The sequence below is a fragment of the Mesoplodon densirostris genome, chromosome 6 (genome assembly GCF_025265405.1).
Source record: "Mesoplodon densirostris isolate mMesDen1 chromosome 6, mMesDen1 primary haplotype, whole genome shotgun sequence".
Lineage (NCBI taxonomy): Eukaryota > Metazoa > Chordata > Mammalia > Artiodactyla > Ziphiidae > Mesoplodon > Mesoplodon densirostris.
The window spans coordinates 21,540,482-21,554,519 of record NC_082666.1 but is presented as its reverse complement, the minus strand read 5'-3'; the positions used below and the strand labels follow the sequence as shown (position 1 = coordinate 21,554,519).

General features: G+C 46.5%; 1 protein-coding gene across 3 annotated transcripts in view; it reads right to left on the bottom strand.

Annotated features, from left to right (window-relative positions):
* The window catches only part of UNC13B (unc-13 homolog B), a 220,811-nt gene that overhangs the window by 26,762 nt on the left and 180,011 nt on the right, over nucleotides 1-14,038 (bottom strand). For all 3 annotated transcript variants that reach the window (XM_060100767.1, XM_060100768.1, XM_060100769.1), the window contains 6 exons: nucleotides 10,806-10,852; nucleotides 8,118-8,196; nucleotides 5,851-5,925; nucleotides 5,114-5,333; nucleotides 2,434-2,661; nucleotides 1,648-1,789 (listed from right to left, as the gene is read on the bottom strand). In XM_060100767.1, coding sequence (XP_059956750.1) covers nucleotides 1,648-1,789; nucleotides 2,434-2,661; nucleotides 5,114-5,333; nucleotides 5,851-5,925; nucleotides 8,118-8,196; nucleotides 10,806-10,852 — 791 coding nt within the window. The remainder of the gene's footprint in view (nucleotides 1-1,647; nucleotides 1,790-2,433; nucleotides 2,662-5,113; nucleotides 5,334-5,850; nucleotides 5,926-8,117; nucleotides 8,197-10,805; nucleotides 10,853-14,038) is intronic.

Below are 14,038 nucleotides of genomic sequence, written 5' to 3'. Positions count from 1 at the left end.
GCTCTATCAGCTGCACTTGAGGCCCTGCAGAGGAAGAGAAGGAGTCAAAGAACAGTGGTACTCAAGTCGCAAGTGAGTCAGGCTATCCCAGCAAATAGCTCTTCATTCCTTAGCTTGGGTAGCTCTCTACATATCATTATCCAGTCCTTATTGCCCTGGGACAAAAGCGAGGAGGGGAGGAGTAATTAGGGACAATTCTAATTTCCTATCAGTTAGCTGTACCAACAAAACCAACAGAAAACAGCCAGACAGATGCCGCAGAGCCCTAGGAAGCAGCTGCTAGTTGCCTCCCCAGAATCCTATATGAAGTCCATAAAGGTGTTAAATGTTCATGGTAAGTCCATCTGGTCATATATGCTTTAGCTCTCTACCTAACACCCACATCTATCTAAGAATGTGCTTGGTGAATTTCTATCAATCTTTAATATCCACTTGAATTATCATTTCCTCTATGGTGTTTGCTTTGGAGGAGGTAGTTTGCCCAGGTTCCTCCCTCACTCTCTTCTTCCCCAGCAGTTGCTTTCTGGATCCCTGTTGCCTTATCCAAAAGTTGTACTTGGCAGAATCTGCTGCTCCTTACCCTATGTTCTCATAATATCTTTGCACATTCCATTAAAATATTATAGTATAGCTACTGGTCTTTTGAAAAATAATAGACAAATCATCAATCAGCCTCTTGAAGCCAGGGATGTCTTATACATTTTTCGATACACAACATCATGTATAGTGTCTTATACAGAATACAAATTGCTTGCTAAATGATAAAAGTGGGCAAAATTGACTATAGAGCCAATTCATTTAGAATTAATCATAGGTAATATTCAAGCAAGAACCATTCAGCTTCTTGAAAAACAAGTGCTCCCCCCAGTAACTACTGTCTCTGGATTAGAGACTGATTTTATAGGCCCCAATCCCTTTCCCCAGTCCCCTTCCAAGGAGCCAACAGAAAAAGTTCTCTACATAAGCTGCCTGCTTGGCTGATTCAAAGTCCTGGTCCTAGGCATCAGGGGGTGTGACAAAGCATCTGGATTCACCAGACATTAGTCCAAGTCCTCGGCTAGAGCTTGCCATTTTTCAACAACCATCCCTCACTGTCATATGAAATAGTCTATAAAAAAGTGAGACAATGAATAAAGGAGTAGGGAGTGGAAGCTGAGGCAGAAAGAAAAGCAGAGCCCTTAAGGAAAATGGAAAATTCTCCAAATCCCAGGTTTCCATCTTCAAGCCATAATTATCCAGTTGTAGGACAAAGATGTTCCCTCTCCACTTCCTAGAAGAGACTAACCCTTCCTAGGCAGGATGGCAGGGCTGGAAGGTACACAGTTGGGTGGGCAGTCCCTGGTTCTGTCACTCAGCAGTAGTACAATAAAATCTTTCTAGCACTAGAAAAAGCAGTATGGGACGCCCAAAGGCCCCTTTAATAGCCCTAGTTAAGACAGAGCTTGGGTACAGTAACCTTCATACAATAGTCTATGAGAAGAAACCCAGAGAAAGAATAGCTGCTACCCAATTGAAGCATGTGAGAAATGGGTTTTCTCCACTGCCTCTGACCCACCTCTCTTAGAGCCCAAGCCCAGAACAATGAGATTTAATGCTGCTCCCAAAACATACACAGTCCCAGGTAAGACAAAGCCCACTATGACTTACAAATGGAACTTCTCCTCCCAGACAGGATTCAGGTTCCCAAAAATGGTCTTGGTACGCTTCTTGGTTTTGCCCACTTGCACAGTCACATAAGGGTCACTGGATCCTGTCTTGTCCTTGGCTTGTAGGCCCTGGGCACACACCACTGCAACCCAAATGCACAAAGAAGGAGGCTTCAGAGTACACTCCAGAAGTCATAAGCCCTCCAAAGTACGACTCATATTTCCCATCTTAGAGCAGCCTCTATCTGCTCCTTGCACAGGAGCAGATTTTCTCACTTCTCCACATCTATCCTTAGTCCTAAGCCACGAGCCTTTCCCTCAAAGCCTAGCCCAAGAATCCTACCTCCCCGCTGGAGCCCTAACTGACCACTTACCCCTACACTTACCCCAACAGGTCCTTACCTGCTCTGATACATGCTTGCTTCAGCCATATCCACCCAGTTAGTAAATCACTGGTTAACTATTCACTGATCTCCTGCCTGTCCCCTTACCCCCACCCTCCCCACTCTTATAATATCAAACTGTTAACCAAGTCTATAACATCAGACTGTTACCAAATCCTGGTATTATCATTCATATTGTTTGCAGGTGCCAGTCTTGCCTCTCCCAGCACCCCCTGGCATCAGAGTCTAGGAGAGGAGCAGTGATGAATAATGAGGCCCTCCCTCTTCCTTCATTCTGTGCTCCTTCTCCCCAGCCCCTGCTCCCTCACACTCAGGATGCTTCTTCCCCAGGCTCCTCCCCATAGCCAAGGCCCTCCTGTCCTCTCAAACTCTGGCCTGCTCACCAGTTATGGTAATCTTGGCCGACCATTTGGAGGTGCCATCCAGCACACTCTGCTTCACTGTTTTCATCTGTTGCACATGGGCAACTTTGCTCACGTTGAAGACATCCCGGATAACTTCAAAGATCTCCGGCTTATTCCGCTCTCGGATCTTCATGCGGTCCTTCATGGCCATGATAATGTTCTGTGTCCGGTCCTCCGCTCCATGTTTAGAGCTCTTTTCTGCAGCCCCTGAAGAACGGCCAGAGACAGAAAATAGGGTAACCAACAGGCCACCTACCAGACCAAGGATCAGGCTGAAGAATGGGGTCTGGGAGAGGTCAGTGAGCGGTGGGAGAAGCTTAGGAAGACACTGGTATGTCTCTGGGAAAAGTTGATCTCTGTGGGGCCTAGCTAGTGGAGTTTAAAATGCAACTCAAAGAGTAGCAAAAAGTTGATCATCGTTATGGGGGTGTATTATTCTATTCTCTCTATTTAGATATACGTTGAGTTTTTCATCAAAAAAGAAAAACAAAATATGTAGCTCAGTCTGCAGTTGGCTTTGTCTTTCTTCCATCTGCATGCTTGTTGAGAGATACCCTCCAAGTCTAAGGCCAAAATATCAAAATGGGTATCCCAGTTATCAGGGAGGGGTTGTGGATGGGCACAACTACTTCACCAATCTCATCCGAATGCCAAGCCATGATACAGATCTCAGAATTCGTCACAGCACATAGCTGGGTTCTACCCCATAGCTCCAGTGTCTTTAATCTCAGAAAATAGTGTGGTATGGTGAGAAAAGTATGGCCTTTGCTATCAGACAGACTTGAGTTCAAATCCTGACTCCACTACTCCCTGCTGGGTAAGTAGGTTTCTTCTAAGAGAAGAAAATGTCACTTATCTCTCAGGATTTGTAATAAGCATTATATTAGATAGCATATATAAAGCATCTAGCCCAGTGCCTGCCATCTAGCACTGGGCTAGATGCTTTATTTATTGAGTAATAAACAGTCCCTATTATTGTTACCATCATTATTATCCTGGCAAGGCCAAGGGTCATTTTCACCAGCCATGACCCCAGCCATCTCATCTCAAAGGTCAGTAAGCTTCCTCTGCTGTCCTAAGGATTATGGCAGAACACAGACTCCTCCAGTGTATTTCACCAACCAGGCTTCTCAGGGCAGAGGACCCATCCTTCCTTTATTGATCCTGCACACTGGCTCTTAACCTCTCTCCAGTCTCCAAAGACTTAGGCCTTAACTACAAACCTTGGAGCAAAGGACAAAGGTCAACATCTGCATCCTAACCCTGGGAGGATGGAAAGCAGGTTTTCTGTCCAGTGAAGCCTACAGAAGGGCATTTAATTCCACTCTGTGCTTCACAGAAGCCTTAGTCAGAAGATATTTTCTGATAAGTGAAAAATGACCTGGGCTGCATCCTACTCTTGCCATTTAGCATATCCCATGCAATGCTATTTACCTGGACTGGGACCTCTGAAAGGCTCTTAAAGGGAAGATGGACACCCTGGCTACAGAGCACCATTTCAGAGGCTTCCAGCAAGCAGCCTATGTAGCCAGTTGCTAGTTCTCGCAATTAAAGCAGGGGCCTGCTGGCACCTGTGCTTGTCGCCCCTCATGATGGATTTGGGCAAAGTCATCACCAGCACCCAACTTCTGCTATGTTCTGCCTGTCTCTTCATGTCTACTATAGCCATGCCACTGGTACCAATCTAGCGTTCTTCAAAGAAAGACATTTTAAGTCAACAATTCCTTGAGGCTTCTTCCTGGGCCCCTTTTATGTCACATATCTTTCCTTGGGACGATGAAGTGCTTGTGAGTCTAAAGGCGACCTTCCTTTCTCCTACCACAATCCTTGAAGCTTTCATTGCTATGGCTTGGCTCTGAGTAACACCTGAAGACCTGGAGGGGCGAGAAAATACTTTTCCACGTCCCACGTCCCCTACCCGTGCTCTTCCTGGGGTCTAGCTATAGCAGTGCAAGCCCAGCAGGAGTGGAGCAAGGAGATAAGAACCTAGAGTGCTACCACCTCCTGTGACAGAGACTTGTTGCTTTTCCTGCTCCTGTTTTCCCCATTCTATGATGGCAGCACAAGTCACATATTTAGCAAGGGCCTTGGGAGTCTGGCACATTCTCCATCTGGACCTCTGCCTAATCCATTTGAAACTTCTGTTCTTGGCACTGTTGTCTAAATGCTCCAACTATAAGCAAGGAATAAATTCCAGTTTCCCTGAGTCCTAGGGTCTAGACCTCAGAAGGTTCCTCTGTGAGGCCTAGAACCTCACAGAACTCTCTCTTCTCATTAGTTTTAAACATGCTCTAGTCACTTGAGCTGATTAAACATGCTCTAGTCGTTTGGGCAATATGGCCACCATGGTGTGTACAATACTCAAGCATAGCCTCTGGGATCATCTGAATCCTAGAAGGGATTTTTATCTCCATCAGAGGACCATAGAAAGCTCAACGGATTTTTCCTAAATGTGCTTAAGAGAGTGCTACAAGACCTGTTATTTGGAATGGCAATGTCTCTTGACTTAGGATCCTACTTTCTCTAAAAAGGAAAGAACTTCAGCATCAGGTAGAATAGAGGGATGACGTCCCAGCCACCCTAGCTGTTTGTTGCCAGACTATTTTGGAGAGGCCCTGCTGCCCATGTTCCCCACCCATCACCCCACAGGGACACTCACGCTGCAGGCAGTCGGCATTGAGCAGGTCCTGGCACTTCTCGTGACACTTGACTCCACACTCGCTGCAGCGCATGCCCTGCCGGGCAATGCCCCAGAGCAGGCCTTCACACTCATAGCAGTAGGTTGGGGTAGTGGCCGTCCAGACCTCAAAGTTGTGGGGTGTGGTACACGAGATGGGATAGATTAAGGCCTGCAGGGTTTTCTTATACACATGGGATTTCTGAAAGACACATATCCCATCACCCACCAGCAACTTCAGTTCTCTGCTGGGAGATACCAGAACTAAGACCCTTGCAGGGCTCTCAAGACCCCGGTTTCTCCTCTGGCAATTGAGGAGATGCTTTAGCTTGGCCCAGCCCACGGCCCAGCCCACAGCCCAGCCTGGCAGAAAGAAGCCCTCCACATCATGTGCTCCTGGTCATCCAAGATAGGTCTGACCTGAATGCTGGGCCTGAGCCTTGTCCCAGTATTCAGGCTTTTTTAGAGAAACAAAGGGTACTAGGCTTACCATAAAACCCTGACATTGGTGGTCACATACTCCAACGTGAGATTAAGGTTTACCCCTGGTCTGGACCCCCCTGGTCTGGACCCTTGCCTCTCTCAGTGTAGAAAACTTGATGTTATCTGTTTCATTAACAGAGTGTGCCCAACACTTTTGAATTTCCATGAAGTTTGGCTACAGAGATGTTCATTGGACCATAGGCCAGTGGACTCTTGAAAGCCCATGGGTCACTTACCAGCTCTTCATCCTTAAGAGAGGTGCGTGTAGCCATCGCAGAAGTAATTCCTGCCTTCCGGGACTGGACCAATGACTGTGAGAGAAGACTTGCTGTCAACCCTGGCTACTACCAAGGGCTAGGCAAAGCCCTGGGGAGGGAGTTTCAGTGACCGAAGCTATTTGATGATAACTCACTATGTTCTCTCTATTTTTACTGTCATTCACAGGGGATTGCCATGGATAATAGGTAATAAGAACCTGAGGTTAATATTCAAATCCAAGGCCCTAAGGGACTGTTCTAACAATGACAGAACAGCACTTCTCTCAGGGTACCTATCATCCAAAGAGTTTTTAGGTATCTGACCCCACAGAAACTCCTTGTTTAAAGGAAGGCAAAGGAAAATGAAAAGTTTAGAATTACAGTCCGAAACAGGTCATTAAGAATAGGATAGACACACAACTCTGACAGAGTCACAGTCAAGAACCATCACTGGGAACTATGATTCTATACTATATCCTCTATTCTCTGGTACCACCCCCTGCCCACACAACCCCAGGAAGCTGTGGAGGCCAAAAGCCCAAATGAGCAGGGCACTTGAAAGTGAAAGGGGCAATGTAGCCTCATTGAAATCAAGCAGGGTAGGGGGTTAAATGTGACAGCTATGATGCCCTGCTAGCCAGGCTCTTATATAGAGGGGCCCATGAATCTGCCAAGCCCAAGCTTCAGGGACAGCCCCTGGAGAGGCACATGGTTTCCCTAAAGCAGGGGACACTAGGCAGACAGAAGTCACTGTATCAGCCTAAGCAGGCAGAACAGTTGGGATGTGCCCAGGTGGCTTGGGATATGGACTCTTACAAAGCATAGAAAGGGGCTCTGGAGACACTTACCATAGCCTGTGCAGAGGAGAGCAGAGAAGGGAACAACATGATGTTAAAGCCCCACAAGGGCATGAAAGCTTTCAGAGATAACTGAGAGGTTTCTTCCCTATAGTCCAAAGTAGGAAACATGTCACAACCCCCTCTGCCTCTATCCACTAAAAACTGTCTTCAACCCAGACAGCTGACCAGGGCCCAAGGCCTAGAAGGCGAGTTATGCCATAACGCGAAATATGGGCAAGGTTAAAAGACAGAGGAGGGGAAACAAGAAGTGAATAAGATACTGCTGTTCAATCAGTTAAACAAAAAAAAGCTGGTGAGCAAGGAGGGAGAAGATGAGAAAAAGTAGGAAGAAAAGAAAGGAAGAAGAGAAAAAAGAGGAGATGAAAGACAATGAAAGACATAATAAAGAAGAGATGACATCTGAATTTATCTTCATCCAACCAGCTTGATGAAGAGTTGGTGGGAAAAGAGGTGCATTAGAAAGGAGGAAAAAGGGAAAGATATACAAATAGCAGGGGGAAGAAGAAGGAAAGAAAGAAATGATGAAGAGAAAATGGCAGAGGATACTTCTACTCATTCAATTAAGTAGGGAGAAACTGGTAGAGAAAAAAGAGCACAGTATGGAGGAAAAATCAAAAAAGGAGTGGATAGAAAAAACAAAATAGACTGAATAGGGAGAAAAAAAGAAGAAAATAGGAGTAGAAAATGGTAATAAGAGAAAGGGTTCAAGTCTTACTGAATATCTGGCTCTGGGACTCTGAGATGACCTGGGTACCACTCTACTCCCACTACTCACTAAACTACAGAAAATTCCTTAAGCTGATTCTGCCTTAGGAGGTATGAGCCCAGATAGGAGCTTCTGGTCATGCTGGAGGTCTGAGATCAGTTTTAACTCCTAAGCCTGTTTCAATTCAGTTCCACAAATTGTTATCACTACTTCCCAATGCTAGACACAAGGGTACAGAGACAGTCTAGAAAACCTATGTCTTGGGAGACTTCACTTGACCTCCAAGGAGTCACATTTGTCATGCCCATCACACAGGAATCTCAATTATCTAGGTCAGGACCAGAGGAAGTTTCCATTACAGGTCATCAGAGAAGGCTAGAGAGATACCTAGAGGAGATGGATAACTAGAAGATGACCCTGGAGCCCAGCTTTGAGGGTCCAAGCTATAAATGTTCTAGTGGGAGCTTCAGCTAATGAAGAACCTGGGGCTCTGACAAGGGAGTGAGGCAATGTAAGGTCCTACTGAAGCCATCACTAAGTCTCAGTAAAGCTTTAAATGATTGATCATCAGACTAATACTTGTCATTAAAGGCCCCACTTCCAGTCCTGAAAGCTTGCCAAGTCCCAATGGGGGATATCCCAAGGCTACAGCCTAAGCCTTCACAAGAGTCCTTACTCACCAGATCACTGACAAGTGGCAGTGGCTTCTTTCTGCGTAGATCTGGCATGCTGTCAATGCCATAGAGCCCTCCAGCTGGCCTGAGGAGAGAAGAAAATATATCAGTACCTTTAGTCTCACCTTGAGTTACTGGCAGTTTCAATGTTCCATCCTCCTTGTTCATCTTCTCCTCAGAGGAAGATGAACTGACCTCCACCGTGTGCCTTTCAGAGGGGTGAGGAGGACAGAAAGTGAGTGAAATAAAGCCATGGGATGACAAACAATGGAATCTGCTCTCAGTGTCTCCTTCTGAGGTTTCAGCCAAGGATTGAGAGCTCTTTTATCCCACCGTGCCAGTCCAAGGCTCCTTTGTTTATTTGAAGGCCCTTGTGCTCCATAAAGCAAGGTGGGAATTGGTGGTTAAGATAGCTCCTCCTTACACTCAGGCCAGACTAAAGATAAGTCTTTCCTGACCTGTGCTAGAACAGAGCCCACAGGAATAGCTCTACAGAAGAGCTGCTGCCTAGGTGAGCAAGACTGACAAACAATAACATGTAGAAGGAAACCTTCTCCAACCTGAGTAAAAGAGTCACCAGTTCTGTCTATCCAAGCCTCCGGAAGAAAAAAGGGTCTCCATGGAAAGAGGAGCCTGAATAATCAAATGGAGGCAGGGGAAGTGGATGAGAGACTTCCAAAAGATCATTTGGGGGAAAAAAGACCATTTAAGAAGAAAACAGCAAAGTGACTCAGAGTCTGGACTAGCCCTATGGTCACATCAACAGGGACCAGGAAAATCTTACAGCTGGAGAAACTTGAGATTTCTAAAACTTTTATACCTTTTCTATACTTACTAATTTTGTTGTTGTTTGTCTGTTCCTCCATAACAATATGCAATAAAAATACAGAGAATTTCACCAAAAGAACACCCTTCTCACCTTGAAATAACCTGGATTTCATCCCCAACTCTTCTACTAGTTCACTGCATGTCCTCTGCCAAACTTCCTTCCTCTCTTTGGGTCCTGGTGTCACTTCCATAAAAATGAGGGGGATGAACTATAAAACCTCTCTGACCTTTTGGAAGCTATTTTGAGCTTCAATTAAAATAACTCATGTGGGCCTCCCTGGTGGCGCAAGTGGTTGAGAGTCCGCCTGCCGATGCAGGGGATACGGGTTCGTGCCCCGGTCTGGGAGGATCCCATATGCCGCGGAGTGGCTGGGCCCGTGAGCCATGGCCGCTGAGCCTGCGCGTCCGGAGCCTGCGCGTCCGGAGCCTGTGCTCCGCAACGGGGGAGGCCACAACAGTGAGAGGCCCGCATACCGCAAAAAAAAAAAAAAAAAACCTCATGTACTTGGTTTTAATGAAAGCAACGAGGTGGGGAAAGCAGGGTGGCTGGGTTGTACACCACAGCTGGTCTGAAAAGAGAAATGTCACAGAAGAGTAAGTGTGTACTGCCAGCTATATACGCCAAAAATGGAGCCACACATTGGGTCAAGGCCAGGAATTGGAACAGGCAACCCGATATGCTGATTTCTAACAATCTAGCTTCCTGAATACAGGCAGTGAACTTTGTTCTCAATGAGACTACCACACCTACGGTAGATCGAAACTTGTGACAACTTCCAAGGACTAAGCTGAAGGAAGAGAAAGAAGACAACAGGGAGGCATTTAGAAAATCACTGCATGGCTCCATTTTAAAATAGCCTGGATATGTTCCACTGGCATGTATGGATTTTAAAATTATTTGAAGAAAAAAGCTAAAGCCCTGAAGAAGGGCTGTTGAAGAAGCAACTGGTGCCACAAGTTTTTGGCTAATTCTGAAAACTATAAAATGCACTCCTTAAGCCGAGAAGGTTTTTTTTGCAACACAAGTGAGCTTTTGACAAAAGAAGGGTGGCTCTTTCACATGTTTAGCTCTTGCTATAAAAAAGATAAATCACAAGGAAAAGGAGCATTTAAAAATACAGTAGATAACTTTATGATCTACTCTTTTCTATTCCCTGGTGTCAAGGAAGAGGAGGCAGCCACTGGGCATTTCTATGTCCGAAGGCCTTTGTGGGACAAGAAGGGAAGGAAGGTTCTCACGCTCCTGAGGAGTGTATGTGGGGGTGTGGGTGGCACAGGCGCTTAAGTGCTCCTCTCTCTCAAGCACAGTCAGTGAGTTATAGGCAGCAGTCGAGCAGTTTGAAATGCCTCTCTGGTGCAATCACATGGGTCTGAAACTCCCAGACAGACAGAACACACAGAGCTCCTATGGGACGCTACTTATGTCTTCACTACAGTGGAATGGAATAAGCAGATGACTCACAACAGCTGAAGATGGATGGAGCCCAGGGAGTAATCTAATCAGCAACACTATCAACAGTGGAATAGAAGGAAACTGTCTCTAAACACAGATGTGTTTCTAGTTTCCTCATTCCCATACATAAAGGGTATATCACCACTATGATGCAATACATCAGAAATTCCAGAGGTAAGGATAGGGGAGCCCCAAAGTTCCCTCCCCTGCAAAGCTCTCTCTTCTGTCTCTGAGGAATCAGTCTGCAGAGTTCTGTCTTCTGCCCCAGAGAACCAAGCAGTCTCTACAGTGGAATCTCCTCCTTCCCCAGAATCCAGCTGATGAAGCTGTTTCTCCTGCTTCCCAGGGGAAAAGCTAGAAGCAGCATAACAGACTGCATAAGATCCACAGAAACCTTGTAGTACAACACTTACCCTTCTGGGAGCCACTGGGGCAAAGAGGTATCACCATCATCTGCAATCTTTAAAGAGAGAGAGAGGAAAAAAAGTTAGATGCTGGGAGAGATGGGAGATTGCCAATTTCTTTGGTCAAGCAGTGAGCAATAAAGTAGGAAGCTCAGAGCAGTGTAGGTCACATACACCACGTGGTGACATAACCAGCCTGATGTGTAAACCAATTCCATGATCAGCCAGGGCAACAAGCAGGCTGCTGAAATGAGTGGTACTTCACCTCCCTTCTCCCCAGTGAATAGGGAGAATATAAGGCCAAGCTCACAGAGATCCCAGGACTAAGGTCCACTGGGAATGTGAGAGCTGCCAGAACTTACAGCCCCTCACACAATCCACTGGTATATATAATAGTAAGCCAAAGCCAGGAGAAGGGTCCATGCAGGCTTCCACGCCTCACTAAAGCAAAAGGACAATTTCACATGGAGTCCAGTCTTCTTCCAGCTATATTCCTAAGTTCTGTTGGCTGCCCCAGAGTCAGACCTGGTCTTTCTGGATTCCTATCTCATCTTGTGATTTGACTTGGCCTAGGTTCCTTGAAGCTCTAACTCACTGACACTGAGTACAGTCTACATTTGATAAGCTCTATTTAACAAGAGAACCCAGGGCAGATTAGACACTCGGATTATCACTCTGGTGAATTTTATGAGCTCTACAATAAGAAGTTGAAAATTGAGGCACCAAATAACTCAAGGAAGGAACAGTTAGAAAACACGTTTTAAAGGTTTCTATAAAAAGACCCAAAGCAAATCCTTCAAGCAGTGTACAGACAGAGTTCCAAAGCTGCCAGGGCTCTCCAGAGAACCAATGGTCCATGCTGTGAACCGATGGTCCATGCTGTTTAGGCTCAACAGACCTAGTGCTAGCGGGTCTGGGGCTTCCCATCCCCCCTTGTACTCCTCCACTCCCAACAACTTCCCTGCCTCCTGAGACCTGGGTCCAGCTAACTATCCTGAGCAAATGAGCTCCAGAACAAGGGAGACAGAAGTCAGCTGTTAAGCTCTAGACAGGGGCGAAGTTTTGGGAGGGCTAAAGATGGGAGAAGTTACAGACAAAATGAGGTGAGAGTACAAAAAGGAGAGGTAGGAAAGGTTAATGAGTGACGTAAAAGTGGGTAAGAATGACCCTGGGTCAGCATCAGGCTTCAGATGAACTTTGGATTTAAGACCCTTTTCAGTAAGACCCTTCTCAGGTCGCCTGTACTCTAATCAAGCCTATCTGTCTACTGCCTCCAGCCCTTCATGACCACATTTTGCTGCTTCTGCCTGCTGCCCTGGTTCTATGAGTGGGATGATGTGGTAGAGGGAGGGCCAGGCCCAAAAGGCAGCCAGAAGTGGTTGAATCAAGTCTCCTAAGGTTCTTGTGAGGAGTAGCCCATCCCTAAATCCCGAGATCCTACCAACCAGAACTTATCCTCCCTTTGGAAACAGTCACTGCACTGAGCAGATCTTTATTTCCTACCTAGAATTAGATGTTTGCCAGAAACCACTGGGCTTAAGGAAACAAAGTCACAAAAAGCCTTTGGCAGCCAGAGTTCACAGGCTCAGATCATACACATTTCCTGTGCTTAGAGGGGACAATGGGTCTGCAGAAGCCTGCAGACACAGCATAGAGCATGCACACGCAGGGCACAGAAGGAGGGCCGGGGGAATGAGAGGAGGTCTAGACAAAGTGCCTATAGGAGGTACATTCATAGACACCACTTGCACCTGAGGAATCATAGGTGAGCACAGATCCTGCACACAGAGCTACAGAACATGTGCACACACCCATCTGGGGGAGGATTCAGTATTCACTAGGGCCCGAATCACTGGCAAAACAAACCCTTACTGTCTACAGGAACCAGTGCTTGCAGGCACAGAGCGTTAGTATACCATGCATTCACATGGCATGGGGAAACCACATCACAGATCTACAGAAGCTTGTGCTCACAGAGAGGCTAGGAAGCCTGCTCAGAAGCACAGAGCACACATTTAGGCCCCAGGCAAGAGGTACAAAAAGCCTGCAGAAACTCCTGCTCTCAAATACAAAGTGTGTATGCATGCTGGGCTCAGCAAGGGTTTACAGCATATGCCAATCTGCAGCAATAAGTAGAAAATGGACACACACTGTGCAAAGTAGGAAAAGAGGAAGGCAATCAGTATCTGGGGGAGTCAAACTGAGCACAAGTGTAAGCACACACATGCTACATTGAATGTGCACCATGCTGGCACATACATTCTCACACTGCTCCAGGGATGTCTGCAGGAGCACACACAAGCATGGAGCATGCACACAAACTGCTTTCAGGAAAAACAGACTAGCTGCATGAGCCAAAGCTCATGAGGCACAGATCATAAGCACACATGCGTACACACACACACACACACACACACACACAGTGCTCAGGAGGGAGAGGAGAGAATTGACAACAAAAAGGGCCCTAAAGGGCCGGAGCACAACCTGAAGGGCTCCTCGCTTTCCTTCTGCAAGGAGAGAAAGAGCAGAAAAAAAGGGCAGAGAGGTTAGTAGATTCAGTTGTAAGTCAGCTAAACCTCATGGGACATGGAGAAGAGGGAGATGTCCTCTGAACAACTGGGTAGTTCAGAGCCCAGCTCCCAGAATCCTTACCTCCTGTATTTGCTGGCCCCTGCTTTTCAGTTGAGAACCCAGATTTGGCTACAAAAACCAAAGGACAAAGTCTCCCTGGGAATTTCAGTCACCCTTTCCAAAGTGGTGTGCATGCAGGGTCAGGGCCACAAGACCAGCTTTGTTTGTTACCAAGGGTCACTCCAACAGGCTATCTGAACTGACTGAACACAGAGTGGGTTCCTTCCTCAGAAGCTCCATGAGTTCACTCTGAATCTGGGATAAGTCCGCAAACCCCAAAGGCCTGGTAGCTGAGCTCTTTCCATTTTGTAATACAGTCTTGGCCACGTGTTTGCCCAACAAGCCCTGGCTTTCCCAGAGCCTAAGTTAAGTTAGGCCAAGTTAAGGCCTGGAGTTAAGGCCAGGACCAGGATGCTCAATGGCCATAGATTTGGAGGTACCAACCGGCCACTGCCCTATCACAAGTCACCATGATCTGCACAATAAGACCATAACTGCAATCCCAGGCTTGATTATCTACCAAATCCAGAACAATACACCAAAGGAAACTGACACTTCCAGAAGGACCCAAGCAAGCCACAGGAGAGGAAGAATAAAGTCCAGAGATTACT